Source organism: Ciconia boyciana, chromosome 4 (genome assembly GCF_034638445.1).
Source record: "Ciconia boyciana chromosome 4, ASM3463844v1, whole genome shotgun sequence".
NCBI classification, from domain to species: domain Eukaryota; kingdom Metazoa; phylum Chordata; class Aves; order Ciconiiformes; family Ciconiidae; genus Ciconia; species Ciconia boyciana.
Genome location: NC_132937.1, coordinates 80,345,812 through 80,370,766, shown reverse-complemented (window position 1 = coordinate 80,370,766; position 24,955 = coordinate 80,345,812). Strand labels below are relative to the sequence as shown.

Sequence of the window (24,955 nt, the reverse complement as noted above, 5' to 3'; positions counted from 1 at the left end):
CTTTTCAGCGTGATACTGGCTGTCCATCCCGCCCTCCTCTCTGGTAAAGCTCTACCAATTGAAAAGTCTGGTTGAAAAGCAAAATCTGAGAAGCATGAGAGCTGCATTGATATTTTTTTCTCGAATGGCAGAAGAACTCCATGACGTTTAAAAAAATGTTACATAGAATCCATAAAAATTGATTGTTTGGAATCCCTGTGGCAAGCTAAATGCCAAGTGGTGTTCAATTACAAAGTACTGGAATCAGGTGGATACTGTGAATGTTTAACCATGTCCATAAACAAGTCAGCGGTGGCATGCACAGGAAGGTGAGGCATAAGGACCAAGCTTGATGGGAAGTGCATGCTGCTTCTCATGAAAAGTGCAGTTTTGCCACCCTGTTGGGGGTGCGGGCTTTTGAAGGCATCAGAACAACACTGCTGCGACAAGTGCCACACCACTGTCATGCCCCACCGGTTGGGTCTTATCGTATGAGAGCTTGTTTTGCTCAGACAGCTAGGATGCCTCCTCTGGTTTTATTTGTTCTGGTTCTGTTATTGAGAACAAAAATGTTTATTAAGTTAGTGGATTTTTTATTTCCTTTAGTGGTTGGAAAAGCTTGTTTTCTTTGGCAGGCCAATAATTTGGTGTCTGGGGAACAGAGGAGTAATATTCCTCCTAAAAATGGCAAGCAGAGGTAGAATTGGAGGGATTCCATAGGGTTTGTAAAGACAACTGAAAGAAGGAAAACTGATACTTCCTGCTGTGACTTTCTGTAAATCCGCTCTGGGATCTACTTGCGTCACTCTTGAGAAGCTGTCCATCCCACAGAGCAAGGGTGGTGTAAAGGCTGTCATTGCTGGGACAGGTGTGACTCACAGCGCTCCACCCTTGGCTATGGGGACTGTGAGCCCGGGAGCTGGAACAAAACAGTCCTGAAGGAAAGGGTTCTGGGAGCACGGCCCTGCTAGGGCCTTGACACTTATACTTTCCTCTAAACCAGAACACAGGAGGGATTTTAGTTTTGATTTGACTCTTGGATACCCACAAGTAATATTGAGTGGAGGCTTTGCTTGTGTATCACAAAATTTAGGCTGTCTTTCTGGAAACAGTTTTCGTGAGTTTACATTAATTGCATAACAGATAAATGTTTCCCCAGTGCTGACACAGAGGTTATTCAGTATTTTCATGTATTGTTTTTAGGCTGTAAAAATAAACTAACATGTAGCTTGATGTACTGCTGCTTTATGACATTCTTCGTGGCTCCTTCCAAAACCCAAAAATATTCTGGAAACAATTAGAAGAAACCAGAATTTCATGGAGGGTATTTGACTATCCTTCTTAAGCTGTATTATCTTTAAATTTGTAGCTTTTTGTTTGAATGTGAGTAGTACCCTCAGAAAGTAGGGCAGAAAGTAAACAGAAAGAGTGTTTAAATCTGAATAAGGTATTGCAACAGTTTGAGGAGTGTTGGCAGGCTGTATAAGCTAGTTAATATTCTCCATTCCAAGAATTTTTCTCTCTTTGTTTTTTGGTGGGGTTTTGTTGTTTTAGATTTTTTGCCCTTGCAATGTCAGGGGTTTTACACAGCTTGAAGTGTAATGGCATTTGCTCATTTGGTTTAGTAATGCCAGCTCTAGAAGAGAGCTTAAGCCAGATGTCAATGCCTGTGCATCTTCCTAGGTATACCTGATGAGCTGATCTTAGCAGTAATCTTACAGGAGTATTTTTAGAAGTTTCCAGGATTGTTCTAGGTTTGCTAGCCATTTCTTGTGTACAACAAGTTCCATGTGTGTGGCCACATGAAGTTAGCTGCTGCTCTTGCACTGCGTTCTTCCATCATTCCCTTAGGAAAATGAGGTCACTATGGTTGTGGGAGCAAGCCAACATTCTTCTGCAATTGTCTCATCTCCCTGCTGCTGCTCTGGACAGCCCAGCTGGTTTGGAAGCCCAACCTCACAAAAAAAAAAAAGCTGAAATACAGCTGTAACTGATTTGATACTAGGGCTAAAAAGAGAGTTGCCTATACTCATACTGTGCAAGCAGGCAAGCCTCTTGCTTGCCTACTTCTCCATGTGTGACACTGCAGAATTTACCCACTGCCAGCCCAAGAAGGTAGCAATTTGGGAGCAAAAAGACACTAAAGAAGTGGTCCACTAGGATGAGGATGCTTTTTTTGTTTGAGCAGTCTGGAGACATAAACCTTGGCTATGTGTTTTCTTGGAAAATTACAATTGTATGACAGTGTCTCACTGTTCTTGTCTACACTATTAGGGAGAGAGTGGGAGGAGGTGGCCAGTATTTTGCTTAAGTTTGTTGTAAAACTCATGTCACAGGCTTTTGTCAAACTCTGCAAGACTGTTGGGCAGAAGAGCCTATGATGATTGTGCAGGGCATGTTTTGTCAGCTTCTTTTAGAGTGAACAGCTTTCAGTGAGTGGTGCTAACTTGGGGTTCCTGTTAGCATGTCGAATGGATGCTGGTGGTAGTGTTACCCTACTTCTGCTGTTTCAATTTGTAGAAGACAAATTTTTTGCATTGCAAAGGTTCTCTGTCCTTTAACAAGGTGTATGCCTACTCCCATTTTCTCTCCAAGTGTGTACAACTTAGAAGACAGCAAATCTTCCCAGTTGTAGAGTCATATTGTAAATACTTGGATGTAAAGGATACACCTGATAACTCTGAAGCACGGAAAGGATTTAGAAATTACACAGTAGTGTACTAAAAGGAAACCATGTCTACATTAAAGGTGAACATTCCTGACTTCAGCAGTTTTTAGTATTACCTTAAATTCATTTGAACTCAACTGCTTTTTTCTTAATCATGTCTTTGGCTGGCAAAATCACCTGTAACTTGGTTGTGCAGAAACAACTTCGGCCTATGACTGACAGTCTTTCTTAGATGTCAAATTGAGGTTCAGAAAAAGGAAAAAGGAAGAGATCAGTTTGCTCTTGGTTCTAACCGAGTGGTTGTTTGGGTACATCTGTGCAACTCTAGAAATCATAAGCAACTTTAACAATACTAAACAGAAATATGCTCTGCTGAATATTGGTGCCTGTTAAGGATTATTTGAAACAGTTGTCAAGAAGCTTGTAACCCATTGCTGTAAAACCATTTGTTCAGACTTACAGCTTTTAATCTGAAATATATTCAGAAAGTAGGTTGTGTTGGAGTTAATGAGGAAGAAGGAGAGTGAATAGACTACAGCATCACAAGAAATAGCACATGGCACTTATAGTCATATTTACACAATGACCTGGAGGTCTGATGCTGGCTTCTAAATACATGCTAGGTGGAAGCTACTTGGATTGAATTCAAATGGCAGTGTAGGTGTGATAGTGTTGGCTTCAGCGTACAATGCCCAGCCCCACCTGCCTTCAGTGATTAATTCCCATGTTGTCTCAAGTGTGTCGCTATTTGTTCAGAAGTGAACTTGTTCAGAGGGACCTCAAGTGTGCATACAGAGGGAGCTGTCAATCTCTGGGTTGCAGTGCACATACACCTGTAGTATTTTCTATCTGAGGGTCTTGGAATGCTTTAAAAATACTGGTTCAAATAAAATGATTGTTGAAAAACTGCTGGCACCTAAAGTGTGAAATTATGCACTGTTTGCAGCTGTGAAGAGAACATGCACCTTGCCAGCATCCTGGCAGAACTTGTCAGTGGTGTGGAAGGATGCTGAAAGTGTGCCGTTTTGCTCACTATTTGATCAAGTTTTTCTCAGTGTCTGTGCAGCAGTTGTAATCCTTGGTTGCACCTGAGCACGAGGAAAGCAGTAAGTACAGACTTACCTGTAAAACACACTTTTTTGCTCCAGCATTGATCCCAGGCCGCTCTGTGTTTAGAACAGCTTGATCTGATCTTAATTGCCTCCAACTCACCATGACATTCCAGCAACTGGGAGCCATCAGGGCCCATAGGAGAACAAATACCTGCTTTCTCCAGCCAGGCCCTAGATGATGGCAGCAACAAGGAAGCTGTAATGCCTCCAGCTTCCGGGCGGTGTGGCAGGAGTTCAGGGGCTAGTCGTCATCAGCTGTTGAGCACCTTGCATTTCCAGTGCCACTGGAGGACTCTTCTCCTGTTTTGGGGAAAGGGGAGTCTCAAACAGTATCTTCTGTTACTGCCACCTTCGGTTTTAAAGGCGGAATTTATATTTCCGGTGCATCGCTCCCCTCGGATTCCCCCTTGTGTTTTTGGCCCTCAGTCTGCCCCTGATGAGACTGGTGGTGGAGAAACCAATTGACCTTGCTGTTGCTTTACCTGAAATGGATTTCTGATCTTTCTGGTCAGGGCTTAGAAGCATTAGTTCATTCAGAAACTGACTTCTGGTTTGAGCCGTCGGAAGGGTGCAAGTCCTGCCACATGACATACTTTTCAACTGCCCCAAGATACAGCGGGTGCTTAAACTGAAAAAAACAGCACTAGCGCTAGCTAGATTGAAGCTGTGTTGGATTTTAAACAGAAAATCTACGCAGCAAGAGCCCAGAGAAGAGTGGTGAGAAATTATTATTGTGTATGGCATTGTTTTATGATCAATACAGCCTCTTGTCCATTTGTAGATGTAATTCAGGTTTTTAAAATATAGGACTAATTGTTTCATAAATGAAAAAATGAATTACCTTCAGATCAAAAAAATGCAACTGTTTGAGTGCTTGGTGATTGTTTTTGTCTAAAGCTAATTACTGCTGGCTTGTGCTGTGGCTAATAATAAACGAGTTCACGGAACATTAAGTCACACTTATGTGTCTTCATTACAGTTTTAATTCCTGCTATTCATGATTTAGTTCTCACGCTTTCTTAAACATAAATTGCATGGTACCTTTAAGACCTTTCTTTGATCTAAATCTCAATTTTAACCAGCTGACCTGCATTTTTGTCACTAAGTGCTTCTGATAAAGTCAGGTTTTCTTTGTACTGAAGCAAATGTAAGGTGTAGAAGAGCATAATAGTTCCTGTAGAAATTACATCTCAGTACCTTGGGAAACCTTGCTTGGCAAGCAAGCTGAAATTCCTTTTTTGAGCTGGCCTGGTTCATAAATTGTCACCTGTACTACTTGGAGAGCAGACTTTACTTCTGTCATTGTTCCCTGTATGTATGGACCATCTTTTCCGCTATTTTGCTTGGCAAGTCCAGACACACCTCCAGGCAAAATCCTGCAATATTTCTGCAAGAAACGTTCATCACCATGTAGCATACACACAGCAGACTTAACGTTACAGGTGCCCCTCCCAGATGCAGATCCCCAGATAGCTCTTTGCTTGTTTCCAAATCCAGACAGTTCCATTCTCACACTTTTCTGCTGAATCTGCAGCAAAATGAATCTCTGCATTTGACTTAGTGTGTAACAAAATGATGGCTGTTTGCTTACTTATCAGAGGGGCTCTGCACCTGGATAAGCTGGTGTTTTTCTCATGTTTAAAATATATACTTTAATAAAACAGTCACTATGGAAGTAAAAAAAATATTCTGAGTCAAATCAGCAAGTGGATCAAAAGAAAAAATGTTTACAAATGTTCTCAGGCAAAGCTAGTATTCATTTACTTATCTTCTTTCCCAGTGCTTTGAACTCTTCGTGTGGAGACAGGAGGGAAAAGCCCTAATTTTTTAAGCTCATTAGCTTTAGCTGAAGTATTCTGTGTCTTCAATTATTTTAGTAGAACCAGCTTGACAAATAAGTTAAAACCTAGGTAACTGAGGCTTTTTATTTTCCACTAACTCCAGCAGTTCAGCGCTATACTCACTATCTCTTCTTTTCCTTTTGAGAAGAGAAAATGGAAAACTTACCTGTCCCCAAGAGCATTTTGATACACATATGCAGGTATGTGTGTGTGCATGCTTGCTTTGCACACAAGCCAATGGCATCCTTGAACTGAGAAAGACCAAAATCGGTTATTGCTAATCCACTTTGGGATCAAAAGCCACTGGCGCTGATTAAGAATTGTCAGTTGGGGAGTTACTGCAGAGCAATGTATGGCCTTCTTGCACACATCCTTGCTTGCACTCCGTTCCACCCATTGTGCAGTGGTCTGGAGTAATAATGAACTTGGCAATAAAGAAATGGGAAACAGGCACTGGCTGCTGCAGGTGGGTGCCACGGGCATAGCCCAGTTGGTTTGCGGTGAGGGGTATAAACCCATCTCTGCTGGCTGGACAAAACGCTCATGTGAATTGTATCTGTAGCTGTGGCTCAGCTTACAGGTCTGAAATAAGTGTTACAGACATACGTATTTCCTCAGAGGATTTTATTTCTGCCTTTGCTCTCTCTGCCAGGGAGGAAGATGAGTATTCAGAGCTCCGGTCAGAGCTCAGCCAAAGCCAGCATGAGATTAATGAGGACTCACGCAGCATGGACCAGAATTCTGTTTCGGTACCAGAGAATCAGTCCACCATGGTCACTGCAGATGTGGGTGAGTTATGCTTGTTAGTAGACATGATGCCTTCTAGCAGCAGGAAGGCATCATAGCCTTTAAATGCAAATCCAACCGTTTGGTGAGGAAATAAATGAATCTAGGCTGTGTTAATCACAACAAATGCTGAACTTCTCCACGACTATGAACTTATATGTGAAGTAACCTCTGTGCCTTGATGTAGAATAGCTGTGGAGTCTAAAATAGAATGATTGTTCAGGAGAGCTCATGACTTTTGGGAAAGAAGAGGGGGGAAAAGCTATTCACATACATTACATGTGCCTGTACAGTAGTCATAATTCTGGAAAAGAATTGCAGACAGAGTAAAAGTTGAGGGAAAAAGCATGGGAAATGAAACTGTCTGTCCAGTTCTTTTACAGCCTAATTATAAAGGATGTCTGCACTTTTTGAAAATTGAGAACCTTTTTAAAGTATAGAATAGGGATAGCTTACTGAAATGGATTTAGACAAGGATAAATCTGACACAAGCCATGCAAATACAGTGCAAGGAGGAGGCACCTCCAGACAGTCTATAACTGTTTTTTTTCTGGTTAAGAACTAAGAGGGCAAGCATCTTCCCTTCACAGTTTCATCTGTTTTGTTATCCAAGCACAATTAATGATCATTTGAAGAACCTCCAGGTATGGAATAATTACTCCATAAAGTTTGCAATATAAGCATGAGCAGATAGTAGGCCTTCAGTATGATAATGTTTTAAGTGTTTGGGCACAATTGCCAAGCACCATAGCTGTAGACTAGCAGAAGTCTGGTGTAATCCTCACTATGACTGATTTCCAGAATACTCTTCAGAATACTATTTCTCTTAATTTATATTTAAAACCAAATAGTTGGTCTTCATTTTCTTCCCTAGGTAAACTGACTGGGTGCCTCGCAGCTCCTGTGCGTGATACTTTGCGTGTACAAGAGCAGTGTTTTAGAAAATCATTGAAATAGCAGTCTTAAGCCCTGTTACAGAACTTTTGATCCTTAAATAAGAAGCTATTAACTCTACATGAGGCTTTGATGGTTATAATGCAACATGCAGTATTTACTTTCATACCTAAGAAACTCTGTTAAAACAGTTTCCACCTGTTTGGAGCAGTGCACTTCATTATTGAGAACTTTTTGCTCTTTTTTTCCAGTACAGTGCCTATTAGAGGAATGGACCTGAGAGTAGGCTGACATTCGGGCATAGTATTCATTGCCGTCAAGTGGAGTTTAATAATGTAGAAAACATGTTGATGTTGTAAGCAACCATATAAGAGATTTTCTCTATGATTTCTTAAATTGAAATCAATACACCAGCTCTGGAGCTGTATTTGTTTATCAGTGTAAGACCTGCCACCACACATTTGTATTTCAGTGTCTTTAATTTCTAGAAACATTGATAGAACAATATTAATAATAATGTAATCACAAAGTGTCTGACATACAGAATTCTAAGTATACTTAACAAAATATTGTATGGAGTCAAGATATTTTAGTAGAGGTTTTTATATTCTTAAAGATGAATGTTTTTGCTTTCAAAAGTTAATGCGTATTATTAAGTTCCTACTTGAACAGATTCTAACATGAGGACTTTTTTTCCTTTAATTTTCTTTCCTTTTTTTTTTCCTTTCTTTTGACAAAAAAAATCAAACTAATTTACTTTTCAGCATTTAGTTTGGGGTTAGGGCTTTGATTTTGTTCGTCATGGGGTGGAGATGAAGCAGGGTTTGTGTACATTAACAGCAAGTTATCCATTTAAGTTTCTGCTAACAGTGGGAAACATGGCAATAAAATGAAATATAGAAATGAACAAAATAAGAGTGTTAACTCTAGGGATTCTTGCATTTTTTTCCATGTTTTCCTTCTATACGTGGACTCTGTCCTTTTTGGGTTTTGTTTCTGTATTTCTGTGGAAATAAATCCTTGTGTGTGTGTGTGTGTGCGTACACACACACATATATATACACAAATATGTATTTTTTTTAAATCCTTCTAGATATAGGTATATAAGGATAAAAACCCATGACCTAATAACTATGTGCATGAGCTTGCTTACTGCCCTAATGGAATGAGTATCAGTGACTTACTAAAAACAATGATATGTCATGATACACTAATGCATGTGGATGTGCTGCTCCATTGCTACAGGCAATAAAACACCAAGAGCTAAAACTATGAATGCTCTCTAGTATGTCTTGCAGAGCTTGTGCTTGAGTTGTACTGGTTTTCTTGAGAAATAGTGCTCTCATTATTGTAAACCCTTATTTTCTGGGGAAAACGTTATTGTAGGAACAAAACTCAGCATGCAAGGTCTTGTGAGGGTTGTTTAAATGGACAAAATGTCTGTTATAGAAGATATTATGGAAATAAATAAATGCAAGCAAACAAAATAGGTTTTTACAGTTAAGCATCCTGCATGGTATATGCTGCTCATAAGCGAGTGTTATTATAACGGGATTTTTGGTATTACTACAACAGATGAGTAGCTGCTAGCCAGGAACTAGTGAATATGACTTCAAGAGTAAAGGTTTGTATGTGTTGCCCATTCCCATTTTCCATACAATACTGTAACATCATTCTAAACTCTTCTTTTTGGTCAGCAGTAGGTTCATGTTTATGTGCATTAGGCTGTGGAGTTAGATTTGTGGTAACGAGTTTACAGTTTTTTGCTTTCTGATCATCTCATCCCTTCATCCAGCTGCTTTCAGTCTTCTCTTGCACAGTGAGATTTCAAGGCAGTCTACAGTAATCTGGTGTCCCATGTATCTTAAATTTCAGACACAGTTCAATGCCACACTACTTTAGTCCCCTATAAGAACCACAGCTACGAGGATACTAGGGAATTCTGACCACGGTGAAACACTTGCAGCAGTAGTATAGAAATAACGCCCTCCAGCAAGAATGCCTGCTACTGGTTTTGGTAAGGTATACTACTGTCTCATAGTGCTGTCTCATAGTGCACCACTTGCGCGCTGTACAGTTGGTAGTTATTGCAAACTCTTAACTAGTAAGCCAGAAGTACTAAATAGCACATCCAAGAGACAGCACAAGGGTGAATTCTACCACATCTGCCTTACGAACTGCCACTGTCTGTTGCCAGATGTGAGCCTAAGAAAAATGAAAATAATTTATGAAGTGAGCTAGCAAGGAACTGAGACCCATTTGTTTTCACAGAAATGGAGAACGGTGTGGCAGTGCCCAAGGCACTAGAAGAGCTTTGCCTAAAGACAGAAAAGGAAGTGATTTTCTGCTGCATTTTGTAATTGAAATTGTGTTGTTGTATATGCTGCTAATACAGGTGTACTATGGAACATAGCAAAGAACAAGGTGTGCTGTTACGATCCCTGAATATTCTGCAGGTGCATTTGAAGAAGAAATAGCTATAAAAATGAAACATAGGCTCTAAGATAGTCAGTAGGGATCATTTCTGTAAACAGCAGGATTTTTTAAATCAGGCAGTGCCTAAGTACAACCACAAAAATTTCTCTGAAAAATGTCAAGTCATAATGTCAGTGAATGTACCAGGCAGAAAAAATGTTGAATTTACAGAGAAAAACCTTTGAGGGTAATGAAATGAGGATAATAGGCCCTGAATGGCAAAAAGGATAACAAAAAAGAAATGGTATAGTATGTGAGCATGTGATGTCTTAAAATGTTGTCCTTCAGAGAAGAGAGGTTTTTGAAGAAAGAATGAACACTTCAGGTAAGTAGGGAGAGTGTCATTTGTCAGATGGGAGGTAAGTCATGATTTCAGGTGATGTGGTTATGGTATTTAAGCCTATCAGTTGGTGAGGAAAAAGTGGCAGATTACAAGGACAGTCCTTGAGCAATATCTGTCCTAGCTGTTCTGCAACGGACACTTCCTGGGATAGAGTTTGTTTTTTCACTGAGTCACTAATTGTTGCGATACTTGTTTTGTTTTGTTTTGCTTTCTTTTAGATAACTGTAGTGACTTGAATTCAGAACTGCAAAGAGTGCTGACAGGTCTGGAAAATGTTGTCTGTGGGAGGAAGAAAAGCAGCTGCAGTTTATCGGTAGCAGAAGTGGATAGACATATTGAACAACTCACTACCGCCAGTGAACATTGTGATTTAGCCATTAAGGTAACAGTAACATTAGGTTCTAAATGCAGCATGTACGTTGCCTGAGACACCTGATCGCATTCTGTAGTAATAGCACTTTACTTCCAAAGGTGTCAGAGTACTTCACAGAGATCAACTCCAGCTCACAGAGTGTGTTGGGTAAGCAGTAGTACACCTGTTTTACACTGAATTCTCCAAGGCACAGGAGGAGCTACCAATAGACTTTCAATCTCAAATCAGAAACATATTTGTCTTACACTCATTTCAGAGATAAGAGAAACTAGGACACTCAGCAGTTAATTTGCTTTCTGAAGGTTATCCAGCAAACAAGTTGTCACTTGCCCAAGGTCGCACAGCTAGTCGTTGACTGGTAACTGAGAACGCAATATGTAATACTCACTGAAATTTGAAGATAAAATGCCATAAACTATGCGCAAGTTGTGACTTTGCTGTCTTAAAATATGAAGCTAGTATTTAACACAAAGTATGTGTGGTTTATTAATTCTAAAGAGACAAGCCAGACACAGGAACAAGTAATTCAACTGATACTTGTATGTCTTGGGTTTTTTGTGCATGTAACAGAACAAGATGGGTGCCTAATAGCACATGTAATGAAGGGATTGCAATTCAGAACGTGAAAGCAAGGGGACTGTAGAGTATCTTACTATATACAGGGAAAGACCTGAACACGGTTTTTGTGTCAGAGGGAAAGGCGTCAGTGACTCATTTGTATAAGAGCAAATTTACTGACAGTTTGCTCTTGAAGTAGGGAGGTCTGTGACCATTCTAAATGGCTTAGCCCTTTGGCATAGTACTGGGAAAGGTCCCCTCTGTCCCTGCTGGTGCCTGAAGAATATAATGGCCTATAAAGAGATTAATGTTGAGTAGTACTTTGAAGAATGTGGGTATATTTGAGAGAGAGAGAGACAGACTGACTTCTGGGTCTCTTGGGAAGGGTCTTAAAGTAGTTTATTTGTGTCTCAGAGGATTAGGATCAATACTTCGAATGTTACCCAGTATTATCTGGAGTTTTAGGGTTAAGTGTTCTCAGAAGTCAGTATTCACCAAGAGAGAGATTGTGGATCCTGGAAAACAGGTAGAGATTGGTCTGTGTGAGGTCCACAGAGGTCTCTGAAGTGAGATGAAAACTTCTGCAGGAGGTGGATTCCACAAAACGACAATAGCTGCTATAAGCTTAATTCTCAGGCTTTTTATTTCAACCCCATTATTTACTGTTGATTCGAATTAACTACAATCAAACTTTTATAACGATAAGTAACTGTCAGCAGTTTCTTCCTGGTCCAAAATGCAGGCCCTTTATTTTCATGTGATCGCTACATGTATAGCCATTTGTGGGGAAAGCTTCTCCCCACTGCCCGTGCTGTAGAGCCTGGGATTGTTTGTGTTTGACAAGAGCATGCAAAGGTTATTAACCTTTCAGGAAGGTAAGAATCTCTCTGACATGCTCCAATTATGTGCTAGAAAAATGTGTCACCAGCGTGTTTAATATAGCAAAACCTACACGTAGAGCCCCTCTCCACAATTCCACCCATGGCTGCAGGTCATTTCTCCTTTTGGACTTCCTCAAACAGAGAACTGAGAGATCTTTAAAACAGGTGGAATCATGAACAGAAACCTGAAATATTCTGGCTGTCTTTTGCTTTGACTGTTGGCTTTTTTCTCCACTGGTGGAGTAATGCATCTAAATGTTTTGAATCCTTCTGCTTTGATGGTTAAATTTCACTGGGTTTCTTTTAATGCTGTTGCTAGTACATTTTTTTGTTTATTTCTTTTATACAAATCATGTGACCCTAGCTAGCTCAATTGTTTCCGTCCCACAAAGAATGAAGACCTTGAAATGAGATTTATCAGATTGTCTCATAAACTGAACAGTTACAAAACTGTCCTTTGTTTAAGAAAATTTCCACAGAGTAGGCTGGTTAATGCTTCATATATTTTGAAGAGTAAATAACTATCAGTAGCAGATAACTACCACTAAAACTCTACCGATTAAAAAAAAGATGTAAATATTTCCAAACGTGAACCATTTAGAACATGAGAACAGCTTCATGGATCGGACCAAAAGTCCATCTGTGTAGTGGCAGATGCCAGTGGAAAGACTGCATCAAAAAGGACATGCACAGTATGTCCTTCTCCTTCCTTCAAAGATCCTTCCAGCAAGGTGGGCTTAGGAACTTCTTGAGCCAGAGATGATGTCTTTGTGTTTAATAGTAATGGGTGGAATTTTCTTCTACGTTTGTATCTAATGCGTTTTTCAACCAGTCTAAATTTTTGGCCTCCATAAGTTCTGTTAGGAATAAATTCTACCGTTGAGTTATGCCTTGTGAAAAAGTGCTGCCTTTTGCTTCTTTTAAACCTGATACTTGCTGATTTCATCTGATACCATGTCTGTAACACACCACCTCTTGTAAGGAAACTAAGGCAGAGAGTACTGATGGCAGTGCCAGAGACAAGACTGGAATTACCATGATATGACATCCTGCCCTGTGCTCGGAACATTACATTGTAATTCAGTCCTATAAATTCAGGTATAATTTCATGGATTATCTGCAGCATGCCAGATAAAACTGCTCCGTAATACTGCTTTGAAGAAAAATAAACAACCTGGTAGTTTATGTAGATATATCCATGTACAATATTTATATTTTATTTACCATGGAGGATGGTAGCATGTTGGTCATCAAACCAGAGAATTGTGGTAATAGTTTAGTCAGCAAAAGGATATTGATCACGTTAAAACAAAGGTCCATAGAAGCAAGCAGAAAGGTCCCTCAGCTTTGTTAAGGACCATAGGGCATCCCTTAGTACGACTGTCAGACCCATGCTGATGCTGTCACTGCCTGAGCTTTGTACTTGTGTGGGCAGATGGTAGCAATGGAGTCTGGAGAAACAGCAGCAGCCTCTCTCTCTGAAGATACCTCCGTGGTGTTGAGCCACTGCCTCTGCTTCCTCTTTCAGTGTTGCTCCAGGCTTATCACCCCCAGTAGTGCTCTGAGGAGGAGAAGAGGCTTGGGAAAGAGAGGGGTTGGAAAAATAGCAACACTAGGAGCAAGAGGGCAGCAGCAGAACTTGGCATTAGAGGGGTAAGGAAACAGCAGGGGAAGTGCGTGAAAGAGGAGAAGAGTTTTGGGGGAAGAAGGGAGTGGAGAAGACAGCAACGAACAGGCACTGTTTAAAATAAAGCTGGCATCATCAAGAGAGAATGCTCCTGCCATTACAGAGCTTTTCTTCACATGATAAGATTAACCTCCCTATGCTTATTCAGAATTTGAACTCATTGTCATGTTGTGTTGAAATAACTTACCTTGTCATAGCCTGAGACCTATAGGTCCAAGTGAAACTAACGTAAGGGAGAGCTGCGGCTTCTTTTCATCATACAGAGATGTTGCAAGGCATTGCTCTTTTAGAAGAGCAATTTAAGCTTACTATCAAATATGTGAGCAGAATTATAGTGTAGATACTCTGTCAATGGAGTTTTATATTTATGACTCTAAACGTAGTGCAGTTTTATGGAAGAGAGACTTGAAATATGATTTAAAAGGATAAACTGAACCTGATTGCAAAAGTTTTGTCCCTGCTTGTTCCATAGAGGTGTTTTGAACTAGTTGTTAAAAATAGTTTTTTTCCTTTTGTATGAGTGTCTTTTCCTCCTCACTAAGGAGTCTTGCTGTAGCCAAGATTTGTTCTTTAAGATTAATGTATTGATAACAATAAATAACCAACTTTTCATTATAATGGACAAATAATAAAATTTCACTGATACCTCAGTGTCAGACAGTGCTGAAAAAACTGGGAGGATTTCTTGCAGAAAAAAAATGAGGATGTATTTTCAACTTGGTTTGTCATTTTCAGCTGTACTCTAGTTGGTTCTTTTAGTCCCTCCCAAATTAAAGACATAAACTTCAGTTAATAATTTTTGTTGTGTATAAAAATTAAGTCCTTTTGAATAGAACAACTAAGTAGTCTATTTTTAACCTTGGTACATGAGTTATTTATCTTCCATGCTAAACTTAAAAGTATAGGCTTTAGCTACAACTAGTTCTTGGATTATCCAGTGAAATGAAACTTTCTAGGTTACTAGTTACATCATGTATTCATTTATTTTCCATGTTTCTTCCTACCATTTTAATGCAGACTGCTTTCAGAGAGATTCAAAAGCTTATAAGCAACAATCAGAGGGGTTTTGCTTGTTGCAAAGGTCTTCCATAAGTGAAAAAAATTAAAACAGGCACAGCATATGCTGTGCAGTAGAATCAAAACTGCACGTAGTTACCTGACACATTGAGTGTTATGCTGTGTTTCAACATGTTGAATGACCAGTCTGACGGTAAGTTTAGGCATGGCAGTATTCCCTTGCTGGTGGTGAGTGTGTGTGTGGTTTAGTTTCACCTGGGGGAAGCTGCTGAATATCCTTCATGCTGAATGGTGCCTACAAGGCACAGCTCTGAGCAAGGGGTGAGGCGGGAAATGCTGAATGGCATTATACGTCCCAGAGAAACCCAGCCTTTTTTAGGTACTAGAAAGGCTGTAACATCTTCCTGGTATAATGTAAGCCTAGCCAAGACCAGTTTTCTTTCTTTTATCTCTGGGTCACCTCTAGGAAAGAACATGCTCAGGGACATGGGAAAGAAGGGTCCTCTTTTTTTACTGTCCCACTCTTTTCCTTGCCCTTTTGAGGAGTTGGTCTAGAACTAAGAAAGGCCCCATGCCATGCACATTGACAGGCCACTACTTTCTGCCTGTTCCTCAGGGAGGGAAACAAGCAGCACAGTGCTCACCCATGACAAGGAGTCATTATTTTGTTTGAAAGTATTCTTAGATGAAACTACTGGGATTGCCATCATTCTTGGGTGACCTATGTTTTATTTGCATATAAAACATCCATCTGCTTTGGTGTTGGTCAGTATGAAATATTTTAATAAAATTGTCAAACTATCAAACAAAATAAGCAATAATTTTGTTTGATATTACTTATCAAACAAAAGAAGCAAACTAATGATGTTGTGGAGCTGGGCGTGTACCTGTAAGTATATATAGTTGCTTGTTACACACTTCTGTCCTGTTACGATTAGTCTTGTTCAATCATCTTTCTCTGCTTCTTTCTGTGACTGTATTTTTGCAGACCGTAGAAGAGATTGAGGGTGTATTGGGACGTGACCTTTATCCAAATCTGTCTGAAGAGAGGTCTCGATGGGAAAAGGAGCTAGCTGGCTTGCGGGAAGAGAATGAGAGCCTCACGGCCATGCTGTGTAGCAAAGAGGAGGAGCTGAACAGGACCAAGGCCACCATGAATGCTATTCGTGAAGAAAGGGACAGACTGCGTAGAAGGGTAAGGTTGCTGCCTTGTTCCTCCTAGCCGGCTTCTTGTTCCTCCTAGCCTGTATAATTTTGTCACCAGAACAAGCTTCTGTTCAGTCTTGCTTCCTGTACTGGCTGTAGGGCTTTTTGTTTTTAAGGCTGAGCTATACAAATTACAGAACTAGGACAAAACTGAACATAATTGAAAATTGGCTGTGTCATGAACAGCCAAGGTGTACAACAACCCAATGTAAGAAATCATGTGTTAACAGAAAACCTGATACTCATCTCCAAGGAAGCATATGTAACTTGTCTATAGAGAAAGCAGATGTTCATTTAGTGAATTTTCCTGTGAGGCATTTTTTTTCCTGTAAACAACAAATATTTCTTTGTTTTTGATGGGAATTCAATTTGTGATTAGGAGAAAGAAAAAGAGCAGGACTCCTGTCAGTGGGTAATAATTCTCAGAGCTGAACAATGAGTAGTTCCAGCCATGTCCTGCTTCCCTGTCTACATTTTATGATGCTGCAAGGTCAGATAAAGGCCTTGTGCTTTGTGTGGAGTCCAAAGTAAAAAAACCTGGAAATTTGTTCACAAAGAAGATGAAAGATCCAAGAGAATGTGACCTCAGTCTCTGGTATTTTTAAAATTTGTTAGCTTTATCCCTGTTAAATCTGCAGAGTTTTGGCTAGATATGAAATAATTTTATTTTTAAAACCGGTAGTTTCAAGTTTGTGTTCAATTTGAGTGACAGTTTAGACCCCTGTATCTTGGTAGAATTACCGGAAGTGTTGCTCTCTACCTACTGGCAGCAGATTGACCTTTTATGCAAATACTGTGTTTCTAAAACAACATTGTTCTGTAGTGGTTTTTTAGCATGTATCATTTTAGCATGAAGTTGCGTTGTGTGAAACTTCCAGTCTTCAGGTATCAAGCCACAAATTACCTTTGCAAAGCTCTCTAGCCTCTCTTAACACTAAAAAAGGGTATGTGTGATGAGGCAATAATAGTAATCTGCTATCAAATAAACCAAGACTACTTCAACTTTTCCTTTGTAATACTTAGTTTTATTACATACCATAAATGTAAGTCGTTTTCAGTCCTGAAGTTTCTGGGCTGGTTTTATAGTGATGCTTCTTTTTAAACAGAGGCAGTACTAGCCCTTGAGCTACAGAAGGAGCATTTATGCACCTGTGGAATTATTGCAGGACTAGGGATGGGGGGGCGGAGTGGCGGCAAGCAGGCAGGCAATAGAAGCATGTGTTTGTGAAATTTGCTTACACAAATGGCAGATACTGACACTACAGATGATACAGATCAATCTTGGGATATCAAACAACAAAAAAATAGATGGCCTTGAGGATAGATTTAATAGAAAAAGACTTAAATTTTGAGAAGTATGGAATGCAAGTTAAGGTGCTTAAAAGATTGGTAACAAGAATTTATGTTGACAGCCAGGAGGTCCTCAGTTAAAAAAACAGAAAAGGGAAAGAATTGGTGTTTGTACCCTCAGGGATCAGCACAGCTGAGCCGTTGATGCATGGTGCCAAATTCAGTCCTATGATGTACCATATAAGTTATTTCCAGTAGAGATTGGAAAGACTGTGTAAAGAGTGGTGAGATCTGATCTGGAATGTTATATATAGTTCTTATTTCTTACGCTTGAAAAGGTTCAGTTCAAATGGGCAAAACAAGATGTAGAAGATGGTCAGAGAAACGGGCAGCTTACTTGGAGAATTGACTTAAAGAGATTGTCCTATTCAACTTGGCAAAGCAAAATCTGAATTTGATTTCTCTTTGCAAGTGCTGGAGAAAGCAAGTCAGAATGGGAGCTAATGGCTGTTCAAACTGAGGGACAAAACTGGAGCAAGAACAGATTAATATAAACCACTCATGGCTATATTAGGCTAGAAATTAGACTATGAGGTGTCTAACAGACAGGAGGATTGTGGTTCTGAAGAAACAGTAAGGAGTAAGGCTGCTGACTAACTACTTTGAAAATGGAGCTTTAAAGTATTAAAGTTATGTTTGTGTAATGAAATGTGTGACTGTGCAGAGATACCTATTAAAAACAGAATCGTTGCATTAGAATTGTATCGAAAGGGAAGCAAAAAAGCATACTTTTAATTGGCCCAGTTAATAGAGCTGCATTAATCCTAGAGCTAGCCTTATTATCTCCGCACAAAACTGTTCTGTTTTGTCTGGATGCCAGCAGTAGCAGAGGGTTAGATTAGATGATGAGGAAAATGCTGTCTAGTTCTGTGTATGCAGATACTGCTTGACTTGGTCAGCCTATGTTGGAATCCCCAGTGAACAAAGCATTTGTGGAGCCACACAAGTATTGGCTATGTTATTGAATATTTCACAATTTCCTTAGTGTAGGTAGGGCCTAGGACAGAAAGGATAGTGTGTTAACCATGCTGATCTAGTAGTTGCTGGCTTGTCTATCAGAACTGTTAGCAGGGATGCTGCACATGTTACTGGTGTCTCTCTGTTACGGAAGCATCTCTGGTGGAAACAGAATTGAGGTCATCAGCTTGTTTCATGTAAGTGGCTAGAGCAATTGTCAGGTGATAGCAGCAGTGGGACTTTACTGACCCGAATTGTGTTCAGACCACTGACCCTGGAGAGGGTAAGTCTTGAATTGCTCTGTAGAGACTGAGCTGTCTTTCATATACAGCAAGCCAGTTTAAATGTTCATTCTTCTTTAATTAGGGAATTTTTTCTTAGACAGATTGGATAGATGTCTTGCGCAGTAGACGAAGGGTTAATGTTGGATTGGCACAGAGCATAACAAAATCAAGCAGCCTCTATATTCAGGCACAGCTGGCAGGTTTGGGGTTTTTTTCAGTTGTTTTCATTTAGTTTGCACCTATAGAGGACTTCATTGAAATACAGTTTTTAATATCATCTTGAACTTGCAGAACAACTGGTTTATTGCCCCCACCAGAGAATTTTGTTCATGGTATATGGCCCTGTCAGCAACAGTATGTAATTGTTGCACTGGAAACCATATTTGCATTTTTAATGTAACTTTGTGTCCATAGTTGCAACAAAATAAATGTTTTCTTTGACTTATTAAATATTTTCTGTATGCCACCTGAACTCAGAGTCACTTCAGATTATTTCCCTGGAGAGTAGGAAAGGAGATCGAACTAGAATTTAGTTATTGTTCTTCTCAAATTAAATTGGGTGAAGCGAATAAGCTTGAAGTTGACCAGATCAATAGGACTGTTACTTTAGACCAATGTCTGTAATCAAGCAGAGTGCTTTCAATACATTTTTCTCAGGCTTGTTGGAGATTTAATTTAATTAAATATTTACTGTGCTCAGTTAGCAGATTGAGCCACTTTCTAGAACAGTAGCTAAGAAACAACATACATATGGAGTTTGTTTCTCGCAGGTCATTAGTAAATGAGGTAATTGCTTATTTCTGTAGGGTGCCTGCAGTGTAGCAGCTAATTTCGTAACACAGAGGTTTATTTTACCTCCATATGATATTGCCATATTAAAAATCAAATCTGTTCAAGTCTGGGCCAGTCAGCGCCCTAGAAACTGCTTACACATAGCTGACCGTAATCCTGAATCCAGTAATACAGATAAGATGCTGGGGAACTTCTGTACCAGTTCAGGGGATTAATATTATTATTACATGAGAATAAGGTTGTAATCAGGTCAGCACTATTTACAACTGCTATATGTAGTACCAGGCTTAAATAGTAGTAGGAAAAGTAATACTAGTGTTCTTACACAAAATCTCTTTGTGTCCACCAGGGGAGTCACATGAGCAGCCTTGATACAGCATATAAACTCCATCATGACTGCAAAATAAAAGTTGTGGGGTTTGTAGTTACTGCCCATGAAAGCTGCCAGATGAGCAGTACATCAGTGCAGTCCCAAGCAGCTCGTTGGCATAAGAAACAGTGGGTGTGGGCAGTGTTCAGGCTTCCCTGAGACTGTTCTGAAGAGCTAAGTCTAAAGTGAAAAGATGGTTCCAGCTCTGGAAGTCTGTTAAGTCTGTTCTCTGCATAAGCCATATGTCAATTTGTTCAGTTAATCGAACGCTTTTAGTTGTGAAGATTATTCTATATCTGCTCCAAACTCAGCTGAATTCACCAACCTAACCAGAACAAAACCAGAGTAATACTTTAGCTATCTTTGACTTAAGACCTTCATGAAAACAAGCAATCTGGCAGAGGAGTAGGAAAGTGCCATTTTAATGCGTGATCTCTCCAGCTGCCCAGATTGCCTCCAGTCCAAGAAACTTCATTGTAGCATGAGGGCTCTCCCAAAATACCTTATTCTTGTGAGGAGTTGAAACCTACCCAAACCACAGCAGGAGTCAGATCCTTGGCCTCACAGGCATTCTTGAGCCCACACTGTTCTCAGATGACACAAAACTGGCACAAGCTGCTTGACTGTCCTTGTTTTGAGAAGACTGTCCTTGTTTTGAGAACACTGATATGTTATGGGCCTTCAGAGGTTTTTATCAGCTTGCGCAGCTTAAAGTGATCTTTAAACTGTTCTGTCTCCTTGTCTCTTGGTGTGCACCGAAAACCTGAGGTAGCAGCCAAAAGCTATTTCCATTCTCCACCTCCTTCAGTTGCATGATATTTGCTTATGCAGCAGTATCTCCACTTAGCTGTTAACAAACTAGAGCTTTGCTTCTGTTTCCAAGCTTGTATGCAAATGCTCAGTGAAATCTGAAATTAAATCTGAAATTAAATGAGAAAAAGCCTAAGGTAGGCTTACTGCCCTTGCTTGTGTTTGTTTCTGCTGTGTGCTAGCCTGGATCAGAACACTTCAGTTGTGCTCGGAACTTTTAGGGAATCCACCCTCCGCCTCCCATGTCACATCCTGCCACATCCTTGGTTTTTGTTGCTTTGCATCCTTTATAGAGGTGCAGCACTCAGATCTTTCCACATGGAGCACTGGATGAGGGACTTTTGTCTGAAAGGTATCAAAAGCAGAGGAGCGCTTGCTTGGTAACATATTTGTATCACCCAGTGCACTGCAGCCTCTCCTGCTACTTAAAAAAGCCGTATGTATAAACCCTAGTAGCATACCTGTTCTCCTGTAGCTTGTGTGTCGTTCCCTTTCTCCATTCCTCAAAATAATTATTCAAACTGCAGATTGATTTTCAGATCTGCCAGAGGAGTAGCGCTCCTAGTGACAGTTAAGTTGTTACGTATTTCTTGAAAGTCGACATCTTTGCAGAGGAGACGGATTCTGTAAGTGCCTCCTTTGAACTGATGAGTGGAGGTCTAAGCTCATTCAGCTCCAGAGAATGCATTGAGGAGATGGCCCTTATAAATACCAGGAAAGACTTCTTTAACGTACTCAGTCAACCACAACAGACAACCTGTAACAAATCAGACCTTGTTAGTCCTGATGCTCATGATTTAAGAGGGGCTGAAAATTATCTGGCTGAAAATAATCACCCCTAGGCCTGATTGAAAGGTTAGGGGTGTTTTAGGCTGGGAAGGGCCCTCGCCAGTCAGAGCAGCTTGAATTGTCACACTGGTATTTCATTGTCCATCTTCCCCTCCACAGATTTGTAGTATGCATGAATAAATTAGAAAGTGGGAGAGGTATATTCACTTCCTGTGGTTTGCTGTACTTCACCTGCCTTCTCTGTATAATGGGAAAAAAATTGAAGCGGTATTAAAATGCTGGGGAAAAAATGTTATTACTTGATGGGTTCAAAGATACTGCGTGATGAAACAGATCACAAGTAGGGTAGAAAGAAAAGAATCACAGGCATGCCCCTTATTTGAAACTGGTTTAGGAACAAAAGCAGCAGGTGTCCTCTGAATGTGGAAATCAGTGACAAAAACAGGCAGTTTTTAGCTGTGTTCTTTTTATTTAGGATATGTTAACAAACCATGTAGTTGTGAGTATGCATGTGTAAAATAAAGAGTAAAAACATGTTTCTTAGATTCATGATTATAGATAATGAGCATATTTCACCAAATCATTTTCTGTAACCCACTATGCATTTCTGCAAACATGTCCATGATGCTTGTTAATAATTTATGAAGTCTTTCATAAATCAAACATTACTGTAGTGTGTCAGCCCTTTTTCTCTTCTACCCTTGCTGTCTTTTTATTTAGTTCCTAAGGTACCCACGAGAAGTTATGCTTTATTTTTCCCTATTTCCTACTCAGATTCTCAGCATTCAAAGGAAAAAATTAGAAATGCAGCTAAACAATTGGTTCATATTGCTAAACATCAAATATTAATAAATAAAATTTACAGTTACTTAAGTTTATATTAATAACTTGAGAACGTCTGTTTGCACCTGACTTATCTTGGTATCTAGGCTATCCATTGCTGTGAAGTCTAATGGCTCTGTTGCCTTGTGTCTCACTTAATGCCCCTGCTCCTGCTCATTCCAAGGTTCCAGCACTTCTTTACTTCCGTAATTCTTTGGACTTCCTCCAGCTGTTTAGAAGATCTTTGCTCTTTCCTTTTTTTAATTGTGGATTTCACAGATGTTTCCCTGGATTTCTCCTTTTTTTCCCCTGTTCTTGCCACCCCTGTTTTTTTTCTGGTCATATAATTGGATCTGCCTGTTGGCCACTTAGCATTTCAATTTAGAGTTTTAGGACTTCATGGCAATTTTTATATCCTTCTGGATGTTTCCGTCTTTAGTATGATGCAAGAGCTGAAGAAGTCTTTCTTTGCATCCTTTCTTGTTATTCCTCCCCGACTCACAAATCCACACTTTCTTGTCTTTTAGTAGAACTGTTTTGGTTTTGTTTCCTTACTTGTCTTCACCCATCGGTTTTTTTGCCAGTTTTGTCATCCATTTCCTGTAAGATCTGCCCTTCCTCTCTCTCCCATTTCCAAGTGTTTATTGTGTCTCATGTGCAGTACTGCAATTACCTTCATTCTACTAATAAACATAACCTTCAGAATAATTTCTATTACATTGATAACAACACTTAAGACTGGTGGAAGTATTGAACAGGGTTGGTCAGACAATCTTTATCATTCTTCTTAAACTAATCTTTTCATAACTAATATATTCACCAATCCAGAGAAGAAATTGGCTCTTCTGAACTCTTTTTTTCTTGCTTCCTGTTCTTTGGTCTTCCTTTTTTTTTCCTGTAGCATTACTACTAGTGTGGAAAAGTACTTTCTGAGGAGATGTTGCATACTGCTCTATTTACGGTGGAGGTTTTGGTGACCAGAAACAGTTACCTAAGCTGTCTCTGGGCAGTCTGGTGGGTGGGCAACCCAGTCATGAGATTCTGGCTTGGTGAATGTGTGAATTGTGAGGTCGGTGATTTTACAGGTCAGACAAACTTGCCCTGTTATCCTGCTCAGAATTACCATCCAGTACTCAGCGTTGCTAAAGTTAGTGCAGTTATTTATAGCAATTAATTCAGCATGTCATTTCTCAAATGAAAGCCTGAATCAGTAAATACATCAAGAAGCATGAATAAGCAGACAGTTTCTTTAAGTTGTGGTTGCTTCTATGATACAGTATTAAAGCAGTGACTTGCATAGATTGATAACTGTGCTGTGCTCTGAGTTTTCTTTTATAAATGCTTTCCTGAGCAAAGCTTTGCCTGGCTATGGTCTTATCTGTGTTAATTTTTCTTTCTGTTGCTAATGTTGTTTTGTAAATCCTTAAGAATAATTGGCTTTGTAATTGTGGCCAATAGTTCCTGCTCAGTAATTAAACATAGACTAAAGGAAACCTATCTGCATTGAAGTTTTATATAATATTGTCCTTAAATAAGGTGGTTTTAAACTCTGCAGTCAATGAGTGCTTACTTAGCGTTCAATAAGGCAACTAACACTCTGTTTCCTGGTTGCCCTTAAATTCAGAATGTTACTTTTGGACTGAAATCTTCCAGGAGTAGCTTCTGGGCATAGGTGAATATTTTAGCAGTTTTTAAGTCAGACATTGAGGCAGGGATTTGATTTTACGAAGAATACATCCCTAGTGGTTTTCCTGGTTGTTTGCTTTTAAACAATGCTGTAACTTAAGCAGTTGGGGAATTTAGTTTGGAACAGCCTGGGTTAAAAGATATAGTCATAAATGTGATTTTGATTTAATGAAGTTTGGGGGTTGCTTTTTTTTTTTTCATTGTTAATGCCACAGTACGAATCCTATCTGCACTGGCATTCCACATCTGCAAGCAGAAACATGCATACATGGTTTATTTCAGTTTTATGCATATCAGCAGGCTGAAATGGTTGGTTTGCATCAGTAGAGCACTTCTGTCCTTAAGGTTTGCATTAGTGCAGCTGTACCCATGTTGAAATTATATATGTCTGTATGAACAAAGGAGGCCTCAGCTGCAAATATGGAGAAGATACATGCTATGAATGTGCACTTCATGCACTCTGCTTAGTTAACTTCATGATGTAATTACAATTAAGATGTATAATTCTGGGGCAAGCACCCATATCCATTTTTCAGCAAGTTACTTTAAACACTAGGGATTTGATTTGGGGTTTTGTGTACTTTATTTTGTTTTTAACAGAGAGACCAATGGAGTTGTTTGGCTTCATTTTGTTTAAGGTGTAGCACTCCTCCATGACTGAACAGGGAAGTTACGAGTGCAGTTAGCCTTTATGTGCTCCTATTGTTGCCACCTACAGCTTTTTATTAGTAACATGCAATTGTTCTGCTCTGTTAACGTACAGCACATGGGGGTTTTTTCGTTTTTGTAATTTGCACATACCTAAAAATTCTGCTATTTTGACAGTAAGTCCTCAGGCAACCTGACCTTCAGATTGCATATGACCAAGGGAGAGGCAGGGGTGGTCTTCAGGGAGGTAGAAGCAGACTGTAGGGGATCATAGGAGGCATAAGATACTGCTTTGGTGACAGAAGAGAGTTCCAGCTTCAACTCTTTCCTCAGTGCAGTAGGCTGAAGGGATCTGTATATGTTGTGCAGAGAACATACTGACTGCTGCTGCTGCTTCAAGCAGAGATTGCTAAAGCCCTGACCATGCACTTGGTGAGCCTATAGCTGAAGAAAGCCTAAGCTTTAATGCAACTTTAATTTTGATATTTTTTGACTAAGGGATTTCAGCTTGCTTAATCAGTTCTTTGTGTAAATGTATTGTATTTAGCATAAAATCCCACCTTGTTTTAGAGAATAGGAATCAGAGTTGCATTTCATGCTACAGGGGGATATCAAATGGACTGAACT

The 24,955-nt window shown here is 39.7% G+C and overlaps 1 protein-coding gene across 3 annotated transcripts in view; it reads left to right on the top strand.

Annotated features, from left to right (window-relative positions):
- MCC (MCC regulator of WNT signaling pathway) overlaps positions 1–24,955 on the top strand; it is a 221,928-nt gene that overhangs the window by 156,923 nt on the left and 40,050 nt on the right. For all 3 annotated transcript variants that reach the window (XM_072860358.1, XM_072860359.1, XM_072860360.1), the window contains 3 exons: positions 6,253–6,389; positions 10,317–10,480; positions 15,603–15,809. In XM_072860358.1, coding sequence (XP_072716459.1) covers positions 6,253–6,389; positions 10,317–10,480; positions 15,603–15,809 — 508 coding nt within the window. The remainder of the gene's footprint in view (positions 1–6,252; positions 6,390–10,316; positions 10,481–15,602; positions 15,810–24,955) is intronic.